Raw genomic sequence first — 25,246 nt, 5'->3', positions numbered from 1 at the left:
CTAGACAGCATATTAAAAAGCAGAGACATTACTTTGCCACAAAGGTCCGTCTAGCCAAGGCTATGGTTTTTCCAGTAGTGATGTGATGGGTGTGAGAGTCGGACTATGAAGAAAGCTGAGCACCAAAGAATTGATGCTTTTGGACTGTGGTGCTGGAGAAGACTCTTGAGAGTCCCTTGGACAGTAAAGAGATCCAACCAGTCCATCCTAAAGGAAATCAGTCCTGAATATTCATTGGAAGGACTGATGCTGAAACTGAAACTGAAACTCCAATACTTTGGCCAACTGATGCGAAGAACTGACTCCTTTGAAAAGACCCTGATGCTGGGAAAGATTGAAGGCGGGAAGAGAAGGGGATGACAGAGGATGAGATAGTTGGATGGCATCACCTACTCAATGGGCATGAGTTAGAGTAAACTCCGGGAGCTGGTGATGGACAGGGAGGCCTGGTGGGCTGCAGTCCTTGGGGTGGCAAAGAGTTGGACACGACTGAGTGACTGAACTGAACTGGACTGAACTACACATATACAAAATGTACTGTGTGAGGCATTGGGTGAGCTAATTAACTTGATTGTGGTAGATATTTTACAATGTATACTTATATCAAATCATCACTTTAAATATAGATAATTTTATGTGTCAATAATACCTCAGTAAAGGTGGGGGAGAATAGTACAAAGTAAAGAGAGTAGGATTTTTTTAAAGTCAATCAAGGAAATGGCACTGGAATAGCCCTTAAGACCCCCTGCTGGGCCAACAGTCAACTTGTTACTTGCTGGATCTGAGTTCCCGGGAGATGGATTGGGGCTGCAGGAGTAGGGAGGGTACCAGGGTCTTTGGGGGACATGCTGTTTACCTACAAGTACAAACATATTTCAATATTTTAAAAATTGGTATGTTTATGGAAGTAGCCTGGCCAAATCTCTGTTCTGAGTAGGAGCAAGCTGGGAAGTCTCCAGCAAAGGCAGCACTAAGTTGCTTGAAATTTCACAGATGATGTGGGGATGACAGACTAGTATGAAGGTAAGATGGACGGAGCTAGAGGGAAAATTGTGAAGGTGCAGTTCTGTCAATTTCAGGCTGGGATAAGCTTCAGTGACCTCGTGTGTAACATGAAGAAAAGAGTGGTACTGACTCCAAAAGGATCCAATGAGAAAACCATGGGCAAAGTGTTTGCCACACTGGTCAGTGGTAGCTATTATCACTGTGGCTGTGATCACCACTGTTGTTGTTACTAGGGAGAGGACTAGTCAAGGGAAACTGGGGGCTAGCTCACTTCTGCCATTATCTGTGTAGCCCTGGCAAGTCAACCACTCTGATCAAAATGCTGAGTGTATGAATGCATGAATTTTGTGGGGCACAGCATCATATTTTTATGATTGTCAAAGGAATTTAAATTTTCATTTCAAATCCTACATTTACCTTAAGTGCCTGGTACCAAATTGTCTTTCTTATTTTAGCATAAACTATATCCATTATTCTGTTGCTTTTTTATTATAAAAGCACCAAATTCATGTTGTGTTTGACTCAAGGAAAAATGTCATTTCATTTATTTAATGTTGTACTCAATATTATTATTTGAATATAAATCACAATACCCACTGTTTCCAAATTGTAAACTTTTATTTCAAATACTTAAACATACAACTGTTAACTATAGCCATAATATTAATAAGGAATAGAAATATTAAAATATAAAAATTAAGTGCTGAAATATATTTTAATTGAAAACATTTGACATGGAAATTCCTTCACAACAAATCATCAAATAAAACCACTACATCCTGGTGCCTGAACTTTTCCTAAAACAAATACAAAATAATAAGAAGGTCTTAGAAGCCATTAAACAAACTTTACAATTGTGTGTATGAAAATAAAGTGAAGTGCAATTTCACAAAAGGAAAAATCTCACCAAAAATGAATGAGGTATATTTATGTAGGTCACTGTAGTTAAATGGAAAAAATACTGCTAAGTCACTTCAGTCGTGTCCAACTCTGTGTGACCCCATCCCTGGGATTCTCCAGGCAAGAACACTAGAGTGGGTTGCCATTTCCTTCTCCAATGCATAAAAGTGAGAAGTGAAAGTGAAGTCGCTCAGTCATGTCTGACTCTTCATGACCCCATGGACTGCAGCCTACCAGGCTCCTCCATCCATGGGATTTTCCAGGCAAGAGTACTGGAGTGGGGTGCCACTGCCTTCTCCGACATGGAAAAAATAAAATAGTGACAAAATATCTACTGTTACTTAAAAATCTCTCAACATCGAAAGAATAAACCACCTCTCAAACAATAACTGAAGACAAAGGCATATCTGCAATCAAAAATCATTTGCATCGAAATGGTGATTCATTCTCGCAACCACCACCAGTGCTTACAAACTCTGCCTCCTAGCTGTGTGTAATTTGAATTCTGTTTGATCTAATGTGAGATCCACAAGCTCAACCAAAAACAAAAAAAAAAATCTTTACCTTCATCCATATTTTGTGAAAACAAATTGAGGCAAAACTAAATTTTAATTCACTTGGAAGGAAAAGACATCTCTTCCTCCTGTTCCTGCTTCTCGGTACACATTTATTAATCCCAAAGAGCTTTTTGACCTCATACCGACTATTCATCAATTTTCATCAGCCATTATCACTGGTCCCTGCAGTGCACCTCAGCGGGTTGGCAAGAGAACTTATAGAATCAGGTTTCATGGGAGAAAGATGCTTTTCACTTCTCAAGCCTCAGTCTATACTTCAAAAAAAAAAAAAGCTCCGTTCAGTGTGGTGAATTTCCCTAGAGAATGTGACTGCATTTACAATGGACACCGTCAAAAATAAAATTGAATATAAAACCAGGGTCTAGGATATTACAATCTCAACAGTGAGGAGGACAAAAACAACCATAGGCAGCATTTCTGCATATAGAAATTCCTGCAGCCAGATGTTCCAGGGGTTTATTAAAATGTGATCTGATTAAGGGATTATTGGGAGAGTTGTGCTATAAATCATGCTGTTAGTCACATGCATTCAAAGTAGTTCCTACAATGCTAGAAAGTTGAATTTAACATTGGAAAGTGTTTACATTGCCACCAATCGAGTAACAGAGAGGAAGTGGGGGAAAAAAATCTACAAACCAGAGCAAGCATGCCTCAGGGAGTAAGAAGACTACAGGAATTTAGCTGTTTATTAGTGCAGAGACATGCTACAAGGATTAAAGGGGATGAAGGAAAGGGGTGGCTTCAAAGTCCATTAGTTTACCTAATGCAAAACGTAAACGTTTTCTAGAAAAAAATAAAATTAAAATACGTATATCTTTTTGACAACTAAATTACAAGTATCTTTGTAATTTATATATTCTATACAAAAAAAGCAAGAAAAAACTGCTGTATTGTTTAAATGGAAAATACCAGGTTCAATCCCTATAAAAGCATCAACTGCATACCATTTAGGATAATATCACTGATGCACATTTGACAACTAAATTACAAAGCTCTTTGATATACTGTGTATGAAGAGTGGCAATTAAGGCCAATAAAATCAAAGGAAGAAAAAAACTAATTAACACTAACATATCGTTGACTCACTAGCATATAAACTCCCATGCCTGCTCTAAACTGCCAGCAATTGGCAATTCCCAAATTCCTAAGGATGCAGACAAGAGTTTCCAAAAACTGGAGCCACCGGAGGTTTGGGGGGCTCTTGAGAACTTTGACAATTCTTCCTCCTAGCAAAAGGCCCTAAGCACACCAAGGACTTAAAACCCACCCGTCCCTGCTCCCAAGAAATGCAATCTCAAGATTATGAACTATAGTGATGAGTTGTAGATTCTAAACAAATTATGTTACTGCTTTTATTTAAAAAAGAAAATTAATGGTTCATTTTTGTGGCAGAAACAACATGGAATCTGAAGACAAAAGATTTGAGTTCAAAGTCCAGATCAGGTATTTACTATCCCCGCAAATTTGGGCAAGTCATTTAACCCTCCACAAATGAGAAGCATAGCAATGTCTACCCCACAGAGTTGTAGTGAGGATGAAAGTGGAAATATTCTAAAAGTGGCAAAAAAAAAAAAAACCTCTACAAATGTTAACTCTTCCACTGTACTATGAGCGGGCTCCATCTAAACCTGCACATGCATGCTCAGTGGCTCAGTCATGTCTGCTCTTTGCAATCCCATAGACTATAGCTCACCAGGCTCCACTGTCCATGGAACTTTCCAGGCAAGAATACTAGAGTGGGTTGCCATTTCCTACTTCAGGGGATCTTTCCAACCCAGGGATCGAACCCACCTCTCTTTCATCTCCTGCATTGGCAGGCAGATTTTTTACCACTGACACCATCTGGGAAGCCCTCTGTCTAAACTTAGCAGGTAAGAAAAGTACAACAATTTCCTGCTACAAAAACCTTAATACACTAAAATTAAACTGATCATAATAGAAAAAAAATAACATAATGTAGAGGGAAAAACTCCATGAAAACTACATTTAGTTGATCCAGGTTTCATATGGAGAAAACCTGGCAGAAATTTTCAGCAAGACATTAAATCTGTTTTTATACAGTAAACAAACCCAGATTTAAAAGACCACTGTGGAGTGGAAGGTGGGAAGGAGGTTCAAGAGAAGAGGGACATGTGTATACCTATGGCTGATTCATGTTGATATATGGCAGAAGCCAACACAACATTGCAAAGCGATTATCCTCCAATTAGAAATAATTTTTTTTAAAGTAAAAACAAAACAAAAAAGGCCCCCGTGGCTTTGAGATTGTATGGAAAATCATTTGGGGAATCTAAACTAGTTAAAAGTAAAAATAAAGATCATACTTGGCTACTGATAGCAAACTAAACATGTACTACCACAAGATTAATAACTAGCTGCAGCTAACAGTTTTATTCTTCTAACTTTGTTATTGAAAAATTCATGGTACAGATGATCTCCTAAACTCCAGCTGTTACAAAAGAGACATCATTGAAATTCAGAAGAGGACTAATTTTCCAAAAACATTCTGGATGTAGGGTATTTCTGCATAAGTGTACCAAATGACAGGATGCACCAGGAGCACTTTGTCAAGGACACTGTACCATACACAAGGAAGATACTATTGCTACAGATATCTGAAAAGCTTTTTTTGAATCTTGTAGAATAAGCCAAAATATGTGAAATTTATAAAACAAAGAATTCTACAAAAATGATATAAAAAACACAGCTCAATATAAACGAGTAACTTGGTTGGGGGATGGAGACCACAAGTCAAACTCTGGCAACCTTGACTTTGATTTTCACGTCACTCAGTCACACACATACCTATCTTTGTTCATCTCTGCTCCCCTGCAGTTACTCCTCCTCTCAGCTATTGAGCTTTCAAATAACTGATTTCCCCTGTTGCATTTCTGACCTCCCTCAACAGCTCAAGCAATCAGCTCACCAGTTACCCATTCCTGGCATGGGTTCAGCATCTGCAGCCTCTCCAACCTACCACTGCCCGGGTGGTGAGGCCCCACACACTGGATGGAGGGCAGGGTACCAGGAGAAGGTCTCATGCCACCCAGAGGAAAACATATTTGCAAAACCAACTCATAAGCGGCTGCCCTGCTCAAAATTCCATTGAATCTTGCGGTTCTGGAGAGTCCTCTAGGTCTAACGAGTCCCCTAAGCCTCCCTGCGAGTTTAGCGTAAACCCCGAGTCTTTCAGGGCATTATGAGCATTCATAAACTTCTGCAGATATTTGGAGGTATACAGCCAGTGATGTTTCAAGACATCTTCCATTTCGTAGTACTTGGACTGCCTGGCATTCATTTTCCGGAAACGCCTGAACAGTTTGTTGCCAGATTCGTTTCCCTCGCTTGCCCATGCCCCAATGGAGCCATCCCGCTCAATAATTTCAGGGACATGAGCCAAGGTTTTGTGAAAATAATTGGTGATCTTGCCCTCATATCTATACTTGAACTTGGTGGAGAGGAGCTCAGCAAAGCGCTGTGAATTGAAGCTATACTGGCAGAGGGATTCCGGGCACTCTTTAGCAGGGCATGAGGATCGCCAGACGGGTTTCATCTTCAAATAAAGGTCCATCAGTTCCCTCAGGGCTTCGTGCCTCTCCTGGGAGGGAATTAATTCACAAACTGCCTCAACCGTCTCTTTGGTCATGAGCTTCCGGGCAAAGTTGCCGTTCATCCTCATGATGGGCTTCAGGTTCATCTTCTTCCGGAGGTGCTTGTCCAGGGTAGCCTGCCATCTTTTCCTTTCCTCTTTGGAGGCGTTGGGGTTCTTATACACCTCTCCGATCTCCAGCTGGAAGATCTTGTAGAACTCAGCCGCATTGCCGATGTCGCAGTGGAGAGCGTCTATGGAAGGGACCGTCTCAATGAAGGGTTTGGCCGAGACCCCCTTCACCCGGTCCCGCAGTTCCTCCACCGTCTCGTGGTAGGGGTTAGAACGCCAGACCTCGTAGCGCTCCAGATTCTCAGCGTGGCTTCTGGTTATGGAGTGGAAGACCAGATTTTGAGAGGCCTCCAGGCGGGTGGCATCACAAAGGGTGCAAATGTAGACTGAGCCGGAAGCCTCGAGGCCTTCCACTTCCCGGACCAGTTTCTCATCGTAGCCGGTGCCCCTAAAGATGAACTTGAAAGTCCGGAGGATGCCTCCCATCTCCAGCATTAATTCGCTGCTCTTCATGGCCTCCCTCTCGGCAATCAGAGGGCTCAGGATGGCCGTCAGGGTCTCGTGGTCAGACTCATCGGCTAGCATGAGGCACAGCGGCTTGCAGCACAGCTCGGAGTTAGGCTTGGCTTCCTCGAAGACCTTCACGTTCTGTGACCCATGAGCGATGCTGATTTTCATGACCGTGAAGGAAAACCGAACCGCCTTTTCTGGAACTGCCGGTCCGCTGCCGTGCTTCTCGCTCACGTCTCCCATCCCATCACAAGACTCCTTCACCACCACGGTGAAGGGCCCATTCAGGTAGTCATCAAGCTCCTGGGCTCTCAAGCCCTCCAGGATGTCTTCTTCCATGTCCTTCAGAGCGGACACCAAAGCAGCATCATAGCGGAAGCGCTTGGCGATGGTGTCCACCGGGTAGTCGTCCACAGAGGAGGCCAGTCCGGACAGTCCATCAATAATGCCCACGTCAGTGCTGGAAGACACGTTCTTCAGAGGTGGCTGCCACTCAAAAGGGTGGTAGCCTGGCAGAAGGACTTTCTCAGCACTCCGAAGGGCGTGCAGAGGCTGGAAAATCTGCCTCCCAGTGATGGCCTTCACAGTCCTGTACATCTTGTGGTACTGGCTGCAGCTGAGGAAGGTGTTGACGCGGATGGCCAAGCAGACAGCCGGCTGCAGGCCAGAGCCACGTCCCTTCATGATGGCCTCCAGCTCATCGGCTTGTCTGTGCTCATTTCTGGCTCTCAGCGCCAGCAGGAACAAGGTCAGGCACACAGACTTCACATCTCCACCTTCTTCCTTGTCGGCGAAAGCCTTGACCTGCATCTTGAGCTCCCTCAGACGGTGCTTCTGAGCCCGGCGGGTCAGGGACAGGAGATGCTGGCGGGGCCGGCCCCCTTTATTGATGTGCACAAAAGTCTCTTTCGATTCCTTGTGGCTTGAGACATGGTGATTGTATTTTTCCAAGCTGACCTCCTCATCGCACTCCTCTGCTGGACATTTCACCATCAGGGAATTCAAGATGCTCAGAAAAGACTTCACCGGACTCTCCAGGTCAGTGGGGAAGCAGGGATACCGGCAAGAAGGACAATAGCTGCCCATGACTTTGAGGCATCTGAGAATGCAGATCCTGCAAAAGACGTGCTTACAGTTGGTCTCCACGGGGTCCGCCAGAATGTGTTCGCAAATCTGGCAGGAGATAGATTTCACAAAGTGCGCCGGGAAGTCCACTGCCAGGAGCCTGGTACTGAGGTGTATCTTACTGCAGTTGGCGATCTTCTTCATCAGTTCCTTGCTGCTGATCCTGTCCTGAGTTCTTCTCTTGCACCGTCGGGCTTGTCTCGCTCGGTCCATCACAGTTCTGAGTCTTTTGCTGAGCTGCGAGTTTGGCGGCTGACTCTTCCTCTTGAGTCCCCAGCGGGCAGCATCGCAGATGTCACAGGATGGTGTGTGGGGGTGCCACTCCATCACTGCATTCCTCGGGGAGTAAACCTCACATGGGGCGCTGCTGAACTTCCTGTGCATGAAGCTCCAGCAGTTATGGCAGAACTCAGTGGGGTGGATCGAGTCCACATCTGCCTTCACGTCGATCCGGAAGACCTTGGCAATGAGGTCTGGCCAGGACGTGGCCCTCTTTTCCTTCTTTCGTAAGAGGACTTGGGTTTTGCCATCCACGGGCCCGTGGACTGGATATCTCCTGTGGTGCCGATCAGCTTTGAGCGAATTCCCACAGATGCGGCAGAGATGTCGCAGGTTGGCTTGGTGGATTGCTTTGTCTCTTGCTTTTCCATCATCATGGAATTTTTTCAGAAACTTTGGGTGGGGCTTTAATGCCGGTTGAGTCAGGGCTGGCTTCGGACCACCAGCCTTGTCCAGGGCTGCTGGAGATTGCTCTAGAGAGGGCGTCCCCTCGGAGGAATCTTGCTTTTCTGCTTGAGCATTTTCAGGGGCCTTTTCAAAGGATCTCACCCTGAACAGTTTAAATTTCCATTCTGAAAATTTAATATGTGGATGCTGGATTTCATCTGGGGCAGAACTGAGTCCCAGGGTGGGTGGCAGAGAGACAGCCATGCTGGCTGATACCTGGGAACAATAAAAACAAGTCAGATGAAGAAAAAATGTCAACATCCCGCTGATGCATCTTGGAAAGAATACAGATTAGTACATTCAATTATTCACCTATTAAATCATCCAGGAAGTTGATTATTAAATTTCCTATTTTAATATACTATGTTAGGTTCTGATCATATAGCAGAGAATAGAGTCGTTCCCTGTTCTTACAGTGTGGGTGGTCATTTAAACCATGTATGTAAGTACATGCACCACCATAGTTTATTTTACATACATGTGTACAATCTTATATTTTAGTTTATTATTTTATTGAGGTACAGTTGATGTACATACCATATATACAATATTATTTCCCTTTCACTAAAACCTTAAGGTCTTTGAGGACAAAAATCTCTGAACGATTAACCTCTGTCTCCCCAAGGTTCCTAGCACACATTACATGCTCAATAGTTATTTGCTGAATAAATGCAAGAAAAAACTGTCTACTAAAACCAAAGAAAAGTCATATTTTCTGCATTGTATCAGACTCATTGCACTAGCTGGACAATATATTTCCAGCTTTTTAAAGATATCTCCTGAGAGGTTGATTGTTTATTTCTTCCAAACGGGACATAAAAGGATGATAAAGCTACAAATCCGAAGAAACTAATTACTCAGTACTTGAAAGGATGAAGTGAATTTTGAGCTTTATGAATGTATGCTAATAATAAGTATCATGGATAGTAATTATGCTTACAATTTTAATTAGTGAATGCTGCTGTAAATTAAAAGGCTGTGTCTCCATTAGAAACAAACCCCACAGAATTCTCTGAAACAAACCACAGTGTGCATGTACTAAGATTCCGAAGAACTTTTAAGATGAAAAATTCAAGTATTTTCAGATAAAATTCCACAGGCCATCCTGAAAGTCATTACCAGGCACTGATCGTTAATTAGCTCTATAGTTTGTAATAAGAAGAGGTGGGAGTAATATTTTTCTTCTTTGAAAAACATTAGCAATTATACATTTCAGGAAACCATAGCAATCTGGGTTGTGGTGTAGACACCATGGTGCTGTAGAGAAAAAGTCTTAAAATGCCATTTGAGTATCTCTAGACCCAATTAGCCCAATATTCTCAAAATTCTTTAGTACACATAACTGGAAAAAACAGCAACTGTATGTTCAAACTGTATATATCTATATATCCCATATTTGCCTGGAATAATGCTTTCTTTTCTTAAAGTCTTGATTGAATTTGCTACAATATTGCTTCTGTTTTATGTTTTGGACTTTTTTTTTTTTGGTGGGGGGTGCTGTGAGGCATGCAGGAACCTAGCTCCCTGACCAGGGATCCACCACCCCCTGCACTGGAAGGCGAAGTCTTAATTACTTGGACTGCCAGGGAAGTCCCTGCTTTAATGCTCTTGACTTGGCGATTATATTAAATAACATTTTCCCCTCAATTAACTAACTAACTAGCCAAATTGATGATATTTTTCTAGTCATGTGGTCATGGAGACTAACCCTCAAGAGGAGCACACTTTGCCCAGAGGTGGGATTGGCGGTGGGGGCAGGCGGGCAGGGGGAAGCCACGAGGGCCGTCCTGACGGCTGCTGACAGTTTCCTGTCAGGCCGTCCCTTTAAACCGCTGAAGTCTGCTCCATCTTGCATACATTATGCTTCAGAGGTTCATGTTTTTCGTAAAAACTAATAGCCAACTTCCAACTCTTGGTTGAAAAGGAAATCCTGTTACCTTGTTCTATATGCAGGACTGTGTGAGAACCAAACAGTTCCAAACCATTTCAAAGGTCTCATTAACCTCAGAAGTATTTCAGCTGCAACCCAGCCAACACCTCAAAGTTGCATACGGTTCAATTATGTTCCTAAATTCTGTCCTGGCTCAGGGTCAGGGGCCTTCCCATGCCCGCTCTGTCGCCTTGGTTTGAACTCATTCCCAAGTGTCTTTATCATTTCTTTAGCCTTCCTCTTCCTTGTCTTTTTCTAGCACACTAGTTCTCTGGAATTCCAAGATAATACTATGAATTCTTCTTTTTAAAAATGTATGACCATCTCTAGAGTTATTCAAGTTAAATATTGAACTTTCACAATCAGTAAGTCAAGGCATGTTAGAAGGAGCCCTAGAACTCTCTCCCCTCCCCACCCACACCTCACCTTGACTCCCACTACCCTAAAATAGTCTATCAAAATCAGCTGAAATACATTTGTGAAAGTACTCCCAGAAAGAGTACCATCACCAAGCTGTTATTAGCCATTTACATCCAAATCAAATTTACTCACTAGATTGTTTTTCTATTTAGCTGCTACAAGTTTATCCAAACTAGAAGCAAGAATGGAGTAGGAAAAATGTGTTATTTTTCTCTTTTTCAGGGAAACATACGCCAAGAAGCTAATAGTGGTGATATGTGAAACCTATGAGGCTTCCCCAGGTGGCGCTAGTGGTAAAGAACCCGCGTGCCAATGCTGGAGACAGAAGAGATGCAGTTTTGATCCCTAGGTTGGGAAGATCCCCTAGAGGTAGGCTTGGCAACCCACTCCAATATTCTTGCCTGGAGAATCCCATGGACAGAGGAGCCTGGAGGGCTAGAGTCCATACGGTCACAAAGAGCTGGACATGATTGAAGCAACTTAGGATGCACGCAGGTAAAAGTTATAGATGTTTTATATTTTTTATCCTTATCTAGGATTTTTACTGCCTCTGAAATAAGCATCTATTATTTTTAGAAGATAGAACATTTAATAACTAGTTCTAATCAGATATCATTTATATATTTGATTAGCAAAGATTGAAAACATTGATGCTCATCAGCATTAATGAAGGTATGGGGATTGAAGGGATCTTCATACATTCTTGGGAGGAGTGTAAATTGGTATAATATTTCTAGTGAACAATGTAGCAATGTCTTTTAAAAGTTTAAATATATATTATCTTTGGTGAAATAAATCTGATTTTACAAAGTTCTATAAAAACATCCCCATAGGTTATTCCCATAGTGATATGTTATATGGAGAGAGAGAAAGAAAAAAATTTTAAATGTGTTTAAAAATTTTTTTTCATTACTTTGCAAAATAGAAAACAGCATAAATAATCACCAAGCATTATTACACAAACTGTGGACCAGGTACACGATGGAAAACAGCACAGAAATTAAAATTTTCTATATGCATTGATACATATGTGCAATTTCCATATACATCAAGAAATAAAATGATGCCTACATCACAAAGCAGAGACAAGAACAACAATAGCAAGTATAGTAAGACCTCGTTCTTGCGTATTTGTTCATATTTGTATATATCTGAAAATATGGAAACTCTGGAAGGGTATGCGCTGAAACCTTCACAATGTCAACTCTTTAAAAAATAGAATTGACACTGGTAAGAGGATCTCTAATTTTCTAATTCATTTTCATATCATTAGAATTTTTCACAACAAATACGTATTATTTTTTAAACTTTTGTGATACATTCACTTTAGGAAAAAAGTATTTTTAAGGCTAGATTTCTATGTACCCATAGTCATTTTCCCATTGTTGTTGTTGAGTCACTCAGCGTGTCTGACTCTTTGTGACCCCATGGACTGCAGCACGCCAGGCCTCCCTGTTCCTTACCATCTCCCAGAGTTTGCCCAAGTTCATGTTCATTGCATTGGTGATGCCATCCAGCCACCTCATCCTCTGGACACCCTTTTCTCCTTCCCCATTTTCCCATATTTTTCCCTAAATTTCCTCCCAGAAAAGTTTGGCCAAGTGTCAAATCTGACCACCATTCTTAGCTTTTCTTTTCTGGTAAACATGTGCATGCGTTCTCAGTTGCTCGGTTGTGTCCAACTCTTTGCGACCCCATGGAGCCTGCCAAGCTCCTCTGTCCATGGGATTTCTCAGGCAAAAATACTGGAGCGGGGTTGCCATTTCCCTCTCCAGGGGATCTTCCCAACCCGAGGATCGAACCCATGTCTCCTGCATTGACAGGCGGATTCTTTACCACTGAGCCACCTGGGAATCCCAAACAAGTTGAAAGGGGACTGAAATATGGACTTGCAGACAGCATGAAATTAGAACCATGAAAGAGTTATCGTGTGGTCTTTTTTTTTTTTTTTTGAAACCTGGGAATCTTGCAAACTCTCCTGTCTTCTAACACAGGGTCTCAGTGGTGGACCAGCGTCAGACTCTGTAAGGCAGGGTGGTTGTTGCTGGCTCAGCCCTGTTGCCATCGTGCTCTGCCCCCTCAGCTTTGCTATCACCTTCCATCACAGCTGGAGAGGTCCTTCTCCCTCCGTGGGCGTGGATTCACTTTGGCAGCCAGTCTAAGGTGACTTGGCTGGGGCAGAAACTGTCATTCATACGAGTGCATCCTTAGTTATTTTGGAAGGCAGAGCTGCAGCACCACCCCCACTCCCAGCCCAGCCCCCTACTCCGCGCACACATACACGCTCGTACTTGGTCCACAATCCCTCCTCTTAACGTCTTTAGTCCCCACACAATGCTTGAGTGACTACTGTGTGCCCAAGCGTGACCCCTTGTTGTCACACCCGTTGCACTCATTCGTCCATTTATTCATTCACTCCACAAATAACTATTGTCTACTTTTGGCCAAACACCAACATCAAAAAACTGACAGCATCAAAAGTCTTTTTATGTCTCAAGGCATCTACAAAGTGACCTGAAGATTCTTGCTCTTCCTCCAGGCAACTTCTTGCTTGAGCTACTTTAGAAAGAGAAGTGTACCGTCACAGACCCTGTTCAGGAATCCTGTTCACGAACGTAACCTCTGTGTAGGGTCTCTACAGTGGCAGGTCTCAAAATTGCTATGTGCCAGCATCACTAGTGAGCTTGTGTTTAAAAACAACACTGCAGATCATCAGGTCCCAGAGAGTCTGATTCTCCATCTGGGACAGAGGCCAGAAATTGTATTTTTTTAGCAAGCATTTCAGTGACACTGCTGCTGGGGGCCTGCAGGTCATGCTTTGGGAAATACTGGTCTCCTACTTAATCTGATGCAGCTCAGGAAATTCCTGGCAATTCTTGGCAAACACCTGGGCAAGTACATATTTCCTCCAATCCTGAAATTTTTTTGCTCCTGATTATTTTTCTTGCCTGGATTAGCGCAGTAATTTTTCCAAGAGTCTCCCTCCTTTCCTTCTGCTGATTCGTTTTGCAAACCCTTTCAATAAGTACTACTTGGGAAATTCCTGGCAGTCCATTGGATAGGACTCTGAGCTTCCACTGCCAGGGGCACATGTTTGATCCCTGGGTCAGGGAACTAAGATCCCCACAAGCCACACACTGCAGCCAAATAAATAAATAACACACTCCCTAAACCCCTTCCTCTGCCTACAGCCCTCATCTACAGTAATTTGGATATTTTGCATCTTCTCTATGGACCTACAGCATCTTCCTCAACTTGGTTTCTTGTTCCTTTCCTATTTTAAGCACATTAGAGAGAAAAACCAAACATACGTCAGTTTCCCTCCATCCCTCCTCTCATTCCCCACAAGGGAAAAAGCCCAAGTACTTCTAGTTAGCAACATAAAAAGATAATGAATATTGTGACTCAAGGCATGAAAAGCATGAGTGTTACCTTGCTCAGCAGGCTGCCTGGGCAAAGTGTTGGGAAGACTGCAATTCAGTTGATATCACTTGATACCAAAGAGAAGGCAGAGGGTGCTCTCCTGTCTTTCGGGCAGGCTGCTGCATTATTTATCAGTCCCCACCACCTTTCCCAGCCTCCCCCTGCCACACAGGGCTAACCACAAGTGATGGCAGCCAATCACAGCCTGTGAGCCCCCAGCTCCAGCTGGCACCTGGCTCTTCAGGAAGCTTAGCTGGGGGACCTGAGTGTAGAGCCACACTCTGGTGTGTGCTGGAACACTGCCAGAGCCACCAGTTCACTCCCCAGGACTGGTTGGAAGTGATCTTGTCAACATAATTCTGGACTTCTGCCAAGGTTCTATACCTGTGCCTCAGTTTCCTCATCTGTAAGAGGGAAATACATACACCTCAAATAGTCAATGAGCTTACACAGCGAGAGGTATCATAGGAAAATACTTGCAACAGCATCTGCCCTTGTTGTTGTTTAGTCTCTAAGTTGTGTCCAACTCTGCAACCCCATGGACTGTAGCCCACCAGTCTCCTCTGTCCATGGGATTTCCCAGTCAAGAATACCAGAATGGCGTGCCATTTCCTTCTCCAGGGGATCTTTCCAGCCCAGGGATCCAACTTACGTCTGCTGCATTGCAGGCAGATTCTTTACCACTGAACCACCTGGGAAGCCCAGAGATCTGCCCTTAGTAGATACTCATCAAATGCTAACTCTGTGATCATTTTTATTTTAATTTTGAAATGACCTACCTGGACAGTTCTCAGTAAGGGGAGTTTGTACTCCTCGAAACAACACTAGATTTACATTACTAGAGTTTTGAAGGAACAGACTAGGATCTGTGCCTTCAGTTGCTTTGGGCCTTGGATATATTACTTAAATCTAAGTAACAGATTTATGAGATGCTATCTCCTCGTCTACGTCCCAATATTGATTATATTAGCCCCATGTTATTCAGACCTATAGGCCAGGCTTCCATGTGCTTTACTTTACTTACTCTCACTTATTTGTCACCGCAGCGCTATGCATTTGACATTATTTTTTCTAAAGAGAAGCCACAGAAGTTTACAGCAATGGAGAAGCTTACCCATGGACACACACCACTAAATAGTGAAGTGGGATTCAAAGTGCATGTTCTCAACCACTTCACTGTTCTGTAAAAGGAGGATACTGAGAGCCATCGGCAGCAAAAGTGTGAGGATGACTCAAAAACGAACTTCAGTCTACCTAGCAAGGTCTCTGTTTCAAATCCCCTTTATATTTCTTAGACCCAAGTACCCCTGTGCTCAGCTAATATGTGAGGGGCGGTCTTGTTCATATCTTCAGCAAAAACTGTCAGCATCAGGTGCGAGGATTCCTCTGTGCTGTCCTGCCCTCTCTAAACATTCCTCAGTTCAGTTCAGTTCATTCACTCAGTCATGTCCGACTCTGCGACCCCATGAACCGCAGCACGCCAGGCCTCCCTGTCCATCACCAACTCCCAGAGTCCACCCAAACCCATGTCCATCGAGTTGGTGATGCCATCCAGCCATCTCATCCTCTGTCATCCCCTTCTCCTCCTGCCCCCAATCCCTCCTAGCATCAGGGTCTTTTCCAGTGAGTCAACTCTTCGCATCAGGTGGCCAAAGTATTGGAGACTCAGCTTCAATATCAGTCCTTCCAATGAACACCCAGGACTGATCTCCTTCAGGATGGATTGGTTGGATCTCCTTGCAGTCCAAGGGACTCTCAAGAGTCTTCTCCAACACCACAGTTCAAAAGCATTAATTCTTCAGCACTCAGCTTTCTTTATAGTCCAACTCACACATCCATACATGACCACTGGAAAAACCATAGCCTTGACTAGATGGATCTTTGTTGGCAAAGTAATGTCTCTGCTTTTTAATATGCCGTCTAGGTTGGTCATAACTTTCCTTCCAAGGAAGGACTTGTCTTCCAAGACATTCCTAGTATGTTGCCGTTGTTGTTTAGTCAGTCTTATCTGACCCTTTTGCAACCCCATGGATTGTAGCCCACCAGGCTCAACGAGATTTCCATGAGATTTCCCAGGCAAGAATACTGGAGTGGTTTGCCATTTCCTTCTCTGGAGGATCTTCCCAACCCAGAGGTTGAACCATGTCTCCTGCTTGTCAGGCCGGTTCTTTACCACTGAGCCACCTGGGAAGCCCCACTCCTCGTATATCCCCATTGTTTTTCACTCAGGCCTGTCCAACCACACAACAGTCCTGGGGGGCACAGTTTCTGCTCATAAAGACTGAACAGGAGCCATGCAATAATATTGGGAGAGATGGCCTGTATCTTCCAGGAGCTTCTGTGTTTATACCCAAGCTTCAAATGCCGTCATGAGGCTGGGCAGGTGGAAGCTGAGAAGTTCCTGGAGACGAAGTCCATGTTCAAATCAGCAGGAAGCAAGGCCTCCAGGGTGTGACTTATGGTCTTGATGCCCTCTTTGTACTATGGGGTCATGTAGAAAGGAGTCAGGGCATTGCTGATGCAGAGGAAGTTTCCCTTCCCCTCCACTCTCCCACGCTGTAAAACCCTGCATCTCCACTGGACTCACAGAAAGAGGAAGGGAGGGCCACCTCACCTTACCTCACCGTGAAGGAACCAAGAAAACAGTCATATCTCACAGAACTGGAACAGAGCAGCAAGTCCCAGCTTCCAAGGGTCGGCTTCAATTCCACAGACCCACTTAGAAGTTATATAACACTAGAGAGCCTGTCTGTTCCACTCTTCTGGAACTTTCCTGGGTTGGGCCCTGAAAGTCCAAGGCAAACAGAGTTAGTGGGTCATCCTTCAACCCCAAAGCAGAGCTGGAAAATTTCTCTAACCTCAAATATTCATAAATGGAATCCTTTTCAATTGTTCTTAGGAAAATTAGATGTTCAAAGAGACTCATTAAAGAATATGCATCAGGCCATAGGGACCAGGGGCATAAGGGACAAATCAGATTATGCAAGAGATTTATCTTTTATCATATTTGCCAAGCATTTCTGTGCTGTTTAGGTTTTTTATCAGTCATATGTTCCTTTTAAAATAGAAAAAAAATAAGATATACAAATAAAATATTAAAAATTTAAAATGAGGCAAAATAAGATACTGGATACAGGTGAAGAAACACTTCTAATTTTTTATATTTGAAAATCTGGATTTTTATACATCAGGTTCTTCAGGGACAGGATTTCCAATATTTTCCTGTCCCTCCCCATTACACCTGGGGACCTCTTTTTCCTATCCCTGTTGAAATCTTGTAGCTGTCCCCTATTCTCTGCTGAGAGAGGACACCTCCACTGGATCACCAGGAAAACACACTGAGCCATGAATCCACGCCCCCTTTTCCTGGCCAATAAAATGCCACCCACTATTCCTGTTTCAAGTCTTTGCCATGTGACCGACCCCCACCTGGAGCAAACCTTGACTTCCGTCATGAAACAACAAAGTCAGAGCTGCCAAGACTTCCACGTTGTTCCAAGCAGATTAAAAATAAAACATGCCTGACAGATCTTGACCAAGTTTAGCAGGAGGAAAAGAATGAAAAGGGCAAACTAGAGTTTGGACAATTCAAGGCCAGGCAGGTCCCAGCACTGACCAGAGCCCTCCTGGCTGAGAGGCTAGCTGTGGTTAATCCTAGAAATCCCGAAGGGGCCAGCACTGGCCCTGGTCCGTATGGTGCACAGGCCCCCTACTATCTCTCACTTCACCTGCCTCTCCACCCAAGCCCCAACCCTCCTTAGCAGGTTGCCTCCACTCATTCCCCCGGACCCCTTGCAGGCCCTTTTAAAAGACCTTTTCAGATTCAATTTCCTCCCAGACAGCCAGGAGCTCCAGTTGCTGATATCAATCAAAATCCACTCCTGCAGCTGTGGTCTGAGTGTGTGAACACTGCCTTCCGTGCTCTTATCATCATCCAGCAGATGCTGTTTACTGACACTGTGATTACATATATAAGCCTGTATCTGTGTATCTCCAGCTCATAAAACTCTTGTCTTCCAACATCACTGAATCGAATGCCAGAGCTGGAAGGGAACTTAGAAGTTATCTGACCCAATGGATGTCTCTTAAAAAGTAAGAAACAGTCCCCGAAGGGCAAAGTGTCCTATTCAATGTCATAGGAGGGAATGAGAATTAGTAGCAAAAATAGCATTACCAATGGGTCTCTGGAGTCCTAGGACAAGATTCTTTCCAGTACATTGAAAAGGGAGCATTCCTCCCCCACCCACCCAGATGGCTTCTTGCTTCTCTTAGCCTGGAAAGGAACCCCCGTTGGCAACGAAGCAGAACCATAGCAGGCCATTGCTAGACTAGAGCCTTCAATGATAACGCAAACTTGTCACAGAGCTGGTGGTGGAGAGCCAGCACCCCCACCTGCTCGTTTCTCCCCCACTTCCCCAGTCTTGAAATTGCCATCTAATTAACTAAATGTGGATTATCCCTGTTAGTAAATTTTCTAATGCATTATTAATTGCTCTAAACGTCAGCTGCAGCTCATTCTCCACAAATTCAGGAGTGCCTTGGCGGGCTTTCTGGCATTAGCTAAGCTGTTTTCTAAACGACTAGTGCCATCGTGTGGGCAAAAAAAGGCTGTATCTTTGAGCAATCAGAAAAAGCCATCAGAAAAAGTCTCAAGAAGTTCGTGAACTGGTCAGAAGCAGTCAATAAGTTTGGTTCTCTTCTCTCTTCCATGTACCCCGACTTCTGTCTTCCCTACCCATCCCCTTCACTATCGCCTGCCTCTGTAGGAATCTCCTGTAATTCCTACAGACTAAGTAAGAAACATCAGAAGTTGAGATGGTCAAAGTAACTTGCTCGAGACCCAGACCTCGTTAACTCTAGTCTTCCACTAAAGTCAAAGGTCTAACACGGAACTCCCTACTTTGCTACTGCTGACTGGTCCCAGAAAATATTTAATGAGTGCCTTCTCCCCCTTTCCTCAGAAAAGTGAAGACAGAAGGAACGTGTCTCATGAGGGAGTCTGAGGACTGAGAAGTGCTATCCAGTGTTTCAGACTTTATTAGATATCCTTTCTAAACTGGAGACATCTGTTCCACCTTCCAACCCCAAATATAGAAAGGCATTTCTTTCTGCCTCATCTCCTTCAGCTGTACAGGGTCTAAGAATGAGTTCAAATATCAATGTAGGATGAATTTGATCTAAATGTCCATGGGTTAGAATTCAAGTCTGAGGAATGAGCTTTCTCAAGCCTAGAATAAGCATATGGCCTGAAACTACTAATTGTAGGACAGCCACAGATATGTTTGCAAAAAGTCAAACTGGGCATCTGTCTTAAGCTCTACAATTTGGGGGCTCCAAAACTTCTATAATTGTTTTTGGAGAGTGAGAAAGGAATACTCTTAAATGAAGGGAATTTAACTGTAATTTAACTGTGTTTCTATCTATAGTTACTATGTAGCTTGACTTTTTATCTAGTGAGAACAGTTACTAAGTTTTTAATTAATTTTAATTAAAATTATATTGTTTTTCAACTTACGAATAGTTTTTTGGAAAGACATAGGTAGAATCAGTTTCTAATTATACTTGTACAAAAACCTGCCATTGACTTGTCTATAATATGTTTATCAAAAAAGTTGAAAATTTATGTGATTTAAATGTATATCTTATTATAAATTTTTTTCTGGGACATTCCTCCCACTCAAAAAAAAGTACTGTTTCCAAATGCAGATAAAAGCACACTTTACCACTATCGTTACAGAAAAAAAAAATTGTATCTTTATTTCTATATCTGAAGATACTATTATTATTATTCATTTATTTCATTATATAAGTTTCTATTAGAAAGTCTGGATTCTATTCTTTCCTGTCCACATGTCAATTTTAAAAAACAACTCTGAGGAATTCCTTGGTGGTCCAGTGGGTAGGAATCCATGCTTCCACTGCCTTGGGTGGTCTAATTCCTGGTCAGGGAACTAAGATCCCACAAGCTGTGTGCAGTGAAGTCAGTAATAAAAATAATATACATTTTTAAATAATAAAACTAGAACGTAACTTTGCTTTGTGACAAATAACGGGAGACCAGCCGAATTCAGCTTGAATTGAGATTGGCCATGCTTTTTACTTCCATCAAAGAAGAATTTACCTTCATTCTCCTCCGGCTCCCCTCAACTCTTCCAGTCTCTCCAATGCCCCCCCTCAATTCCCCAAAATCACCAGCCACAACAGAACCCATGAATACCTCTAATATGCACATATTACATATGTTATACTAGGAAAAAGAAAGGTTCCCAGTAACATGACATCAGAGTGGTGCTCAGACTTCCTCAGTGCCTTTGTGGCTTCTCTGTTTCCCATGGACCACAGACCATTACGTAGAAATTGCTGTCAGTTTCCAGGAATCGCCCACGGGTTCCCAGGCCTTTTGGCCACCTGGACTCACAAATCCCTTTTTCTAACAAAGCTATTCCTCCAGGTGGCAATCAATAACAATCTGGTATAATGTTGAAGTAACTTGTGGTTTGTGTCTGTCGATCTGAACGTGGGCTTTAGATTGAAATGTGAATGTGAATGTGCTGAAATGTTCACCCCTAGTACCTCAAAATGTGACTAGACTTCAAGATAGGGTTTTGAAAGAAGTGATTAAATGATTAAGTTAAAATAAGGGATCAGAGTGATCCCTGGGCTTCCCCGGGGGCTCCGTGGTGAAGAATCCTCCTGCCAGTGCAGAAGACATGGGTTTGATCCCTGGTGCGGGAAGATCCCACGTGGGGAGGAGCAACTTAAGCCCGTGAGCCACAACTACTGAGCTCTAGAGGCCGGGAACTGCAGCTCCTGAAGCCACAGCCCGTGCTTCACAAGAGAAGCCACTGGACCGAGAAGCCCACACATCACAGCCAGGAGCGGCCCCAGCTTGCCGCAGCTGGAGACAGCCCTCACACAGCACGAAGATGTAGCACAGCCAAGCATAGAAGGATTTTTATAAGCTATCAAATGTTTGTAGCAGAAATACAATGGAGGAAGAAAAATTCTCTCTGTGTTAGAAAGGAAGGTTAGTGAGTATAAAGATCTACCAAATAGATACTTTTTCCTTCCCAAATTTAGGATTGAAAGAAAACTGAGAAAGCAATTCAGCAGTTAACTTGCACGCGAAGCTAATGTCTCTACCTGAAGTCATTTCATGTGCTACCTAAACTCATTTCATGCTCCGCAATGAGGCTTTGCAGAACACCAAAGGATGTGATATTTAAGAATCTTCCCAATTCTAAGAAGCTGCGGCGTGTGTCTTGCAAATCGTGACGCACCTGTCACGGAGCAGCTGACTGTGGAAAGTCAGTTCAGGAGTCCCCCAGTAGGGGGCAGGGTTGAGACAGTGCTGTCGACGGAGACCTTGCTTAATATAGCTGCGCTTGTTTACGGCTCTGAGCATGCTCTGCGGCCGCTCTTCCTCCTCACCTGCTGTTTGTCTACATCTGCCTGGAGGTCCCTGAGGAAAACAACAGACCAGCACATCATTTCATGTGGAAACCAGACCAGGGGCTCCAAAATACTCAACATTTGTTGGAAGAAGCCCTAGTTCCCTCAGTCCTCATGGAATCTGCCTTCACCATCTAAACTTAGGAAACAGGATCCCTGTGCCCTGGATCCAATTCCAGGTTTTAAACCAATCGACCAGATCCCCAGCATTTTTAAGCATAAGCATTGTGTTAGACAGAGATTACAGAATTTAATAACCTGCAGCTTGCAGGCTTGGTTAATTGGGCAGATGATATGAAAGCTGTTGCTATTAATGAATGGAACAGATAGGGCATAACTGCTATATGCATGCTACAGACCATAAGAAATGTAAAGTTTCAGAGGAGATTAAGGCCAAGGAGACCCTTCTTCTCCAATGCCCCCTTGAAAATGCCCATAAAAACATCCAAGATGAGAGAAAAATTTCAGCAGGACCAGATATAAGTGATAAAAATTAGACTTATGCCAAGATCCCCAGGAGAAGTCTCTGTTGATTAGGAGAACGACAGGTAAATAGGGTTGCATTAGTTTGCTAGGGCTGACGTAACAAAATACACACTGGGGATTTAACCAGTAGAAATTGATTTCTGACAGTTCTGGAGGCTGGAAGTCCAAGAGCAAGGTGTCATTAGAATCGGTTTCTCCTGGAGCCCCTCTGCTTGGCTTACAGGCTGCCTTCTTGCTGGGTCCTCACATGGTCTTTCCCCTATGCTTACAGATTCCTTCTGTCTCTTCTATTTCTGAAAAGGATCCCCATCCTATTGCACTAGGGCCCATCCACATAACCCCATGACCTCTTCGTAGTTGTTCAATCACTAAGTCATGTCAGACTCTTTGTGACCCCATGGACTGCAGCACGCCAGGATCCTCTGTCCTTCACTGTCTCCCAGAGTTTGCTCAAATTCATGTGCATTGAGTCAGTGGTGCTATCTAACCATCTCATTCTCTGTTACCTTCTTCTCCCTTTGAGTTCAATCTTTCCCAGCATCAGGGTCTTTTCCAATGAGTCAACTCTTTCCATCAGGTGGCCAAAGCATTGGAGCTTCAGCTTCAGCATCAATCCTTCTAATGAATATTCAAGGTTGATTTCCTTTAGGATTGACTGGTTTGGTCTCCTTGCTGTCCAAGGGACTCTCAAGAGTTTTCTCTAGCACCACAGTTCAAAAGCATCAGTTCTTTGGTGAACAATCTTCTTTCTGTACAACTCTCACATCTGTACGTGTGTGTGTGTGGGGGGGTGTTAGTCATTCAGTCATGTCCAACTCTTTGTGATCCCATTAACTGTAGCCCACGAGGCTCCTCTGACCATGGGATTCTCCAGGCAAGAATACTGGAGTGGGTAGCCATTTCCTTCTCCAGGGGATCTTCCTGACCCAGGGATCAAACCCAGGTCTCCTGAATTGCAGGCAGATTCTTTACCATCTGAGCTACAAAGGAAAAACCATAGCTTAGACTATATGGACATTTGTTGGCAAAGTGTTGTCTCTGCTTTTTAATATGCTGTCTAGGTTCTTTATTGTTTTTCTTCCAAGGAGCGTCTTTTAATTTCATGACTGCAGTCACTGTCTGCAGTGATTTTGCAGCCCAAGAAAATAAAATCTGTCACTGTTTCCACTTTTTCCCCATCTATTTGCTGTGAAGTGATGGGACCAGATGCCATGATCTTAGTTTTTTGAATGCTGAATTTCAAACTTTTAATTTCCTCATTAATGAGGTAATTTTAATTTCCTCATTAATTTTAATGAGGTAATTCAAATTTTCAATGTTGAATGTTGAAATTCAACATTGAAATTCAATGTTGAATTTTAACTCTCTTCTTTCACCCTCATCAAGAGGTTCTTTAGCTTTCTGCCATTAAAGTGATGTCATCTGCATATCGGAGGTTGTTGATGTTTCTCTAAGCAATCATGATTCCAGCTTGTGCTTCTTCCAGCCCAGCGTTTCACATGATATACTCTGCATATAAGTTAAATAAACAGGTGACAATATACAGCCTTGACGAACTTCTTTCCCAATGTTGAACATGACAATTTCATGTCTGGTTCTAACTGTTGCTTCTTGACCTGCATACAGGTTTCTCAGGAGACAGGTAAGGTGGTCTGGTGCTCCCATCTCCAAACAGTTTCCCACAGTTTGTAGTAATCCACACAGTCGAAGGCTTTAGCGTAGTCTATGAAGCAAAAGTAGATGTTTTACTGGAACTCCCTTGCTTTCTCCATGAACCAATGAATATTGGCAATTTGATCTCTGGGTCTTCTGTCTCTTCAAAATCCAGCTTGTAGACCTGAAAGCTGTTGGTTCAAATACTGCTGAAGCCTAGTCTGAAGGATTTTGAGCATAACCTTGCTGGTATGTGAAATGACCACAATTTAACGTTCAGTTCAGTTCAGTTCAGTTGCTCAATCATGTCCGACTCTTTTTGACCCCATGAATCGCAGCACGCCAGGCCTCCCTGTCTGTCACCAACTCCTGGAGTTTACTCAAACTCAAGTTGTTAATCACCCCCTTTAAAGGCCTTATCTCCAAATATAGTCACACAGGCAGTTAGGGCTTCAACATATGAACCTGGGTCGGTGGCTGGGGGGTGGATATAATTCAGTCCATAACAGGGCTCCAATCCACTTCTCAATTTTGGCAGAGAAAATAGCCTGGAAGGAAAACAGGCAAGAAGGGGAGAGGGAAGAAGTAGAGAAGGGGGAAAGTGAAAACAGGGAAAGCTCAGTGAGAAGTGACTTGAAACCCCTTTCTTGACAGCCTCAGATATACCTTCCAACTTAGAGCTGGGAAAGGAGGCTGCCCTGATGAACAGGATCACCCAAAGCACAGAGGCTTTGGAGCCTAGAGGGAACTAGAGAATCTGCACAGAGAAGCAGCTGTTCCAAGTATCTAGAAGCAAATTCCAAAGGCACGAATAAAAATCCATTTCCGGCAAGCAGCAATGCACTAGCCAGGAAGTCAGGCGGAAACGACAGGTTAAAGAATGCACCAGGAAGCCTCTCCCTAAAACCTCTTTTGCCTGACTAATGCTTTCAGTTCAGTTCAGTTACTCAGTCATGTCTGACTCTTTGAGACCCCATGAATCACCGCACGCCAGGCCTCCCTGTCCATCACCAACTCCCGGAGTTTACTCAAACTCATGGCCATTGAGTCAGTGATGCCATTCAGCCATCTCATCTTCTGTCGTCCCCTTCTCCTCCTCCGCCCAGTCCCTCCCAGCATCAGGGTCTTTTCCAATGAGTCAACTCTTCACATGAGGTGGCCAGAGTATTGGAGTTTCAGCTTCAGCATCACTCCTTTCAATGAACACCCAGGACTGATCTCCTTTAGGATGGACTGGTTGGATCTCCTTGCAGTCCAAGGGACTCTCAAGAGTCTTCTCCAACACCACAGTTCCAAAGCATCAATTTTTCGGCGCTCAGCTTTCTTTATAGTCCAACTCTCGCATCCATACACGCCACTGGAAAAACCTTAACCTTG

The 25,246-nt window shown here is 43.5% G+C and overlaps 1 protein-coding gene across 1 annotated transcript; it reads right to left on the bottom strand.

The window, feature by feature from the left end:
- Window positions 1–5,577: 5,577 nt before the first annotated feature.
- On the bottom strand, window positions 5,578–14,384 carry RAG1 (recombination activating 1). Its single transcript, XM_043480967.1, has 2 exons — window positions 14,288–14,384; window positions 5,578–8,721 (listed from the first exon to the last, which is right to left on the bottom strand). The coding sequence occupies exon 2, from the start codon at window positions 8,707–8,709 to the stop codon at window positions 5,578–5,580; it is 3,132 nt and encodes a 1,043-aa protein (XP_043336902.1). The 5' UTR covers window positions 8,710–8,721; window positions 14,288–14,384.
- Between the last annotated feature and the right edge of the window lie 10,862 nt (window positions 14,385–25,246).

The sequence above is a fragment of the Cervus canadensis genome, chromosome 11, assembly GCF_019320065.1.
Source record: "Cervus canadensis isolate Bull #8, Minnesota chromosome 11, ASM1932006v1, whole genome shotgun sequence".
Classification (NCBI taxonomy): domain Eukaryota; kingdom Metazoa; phylum Chordata; class Mammalia; order Artiodactyla; family Cervidae; genus Cervus; species Cervus canadensis.
Note: the sequence above shows the minus strand (reverse complement) of the source record. Positions and strands in the feature narration are given on the sequence as shown.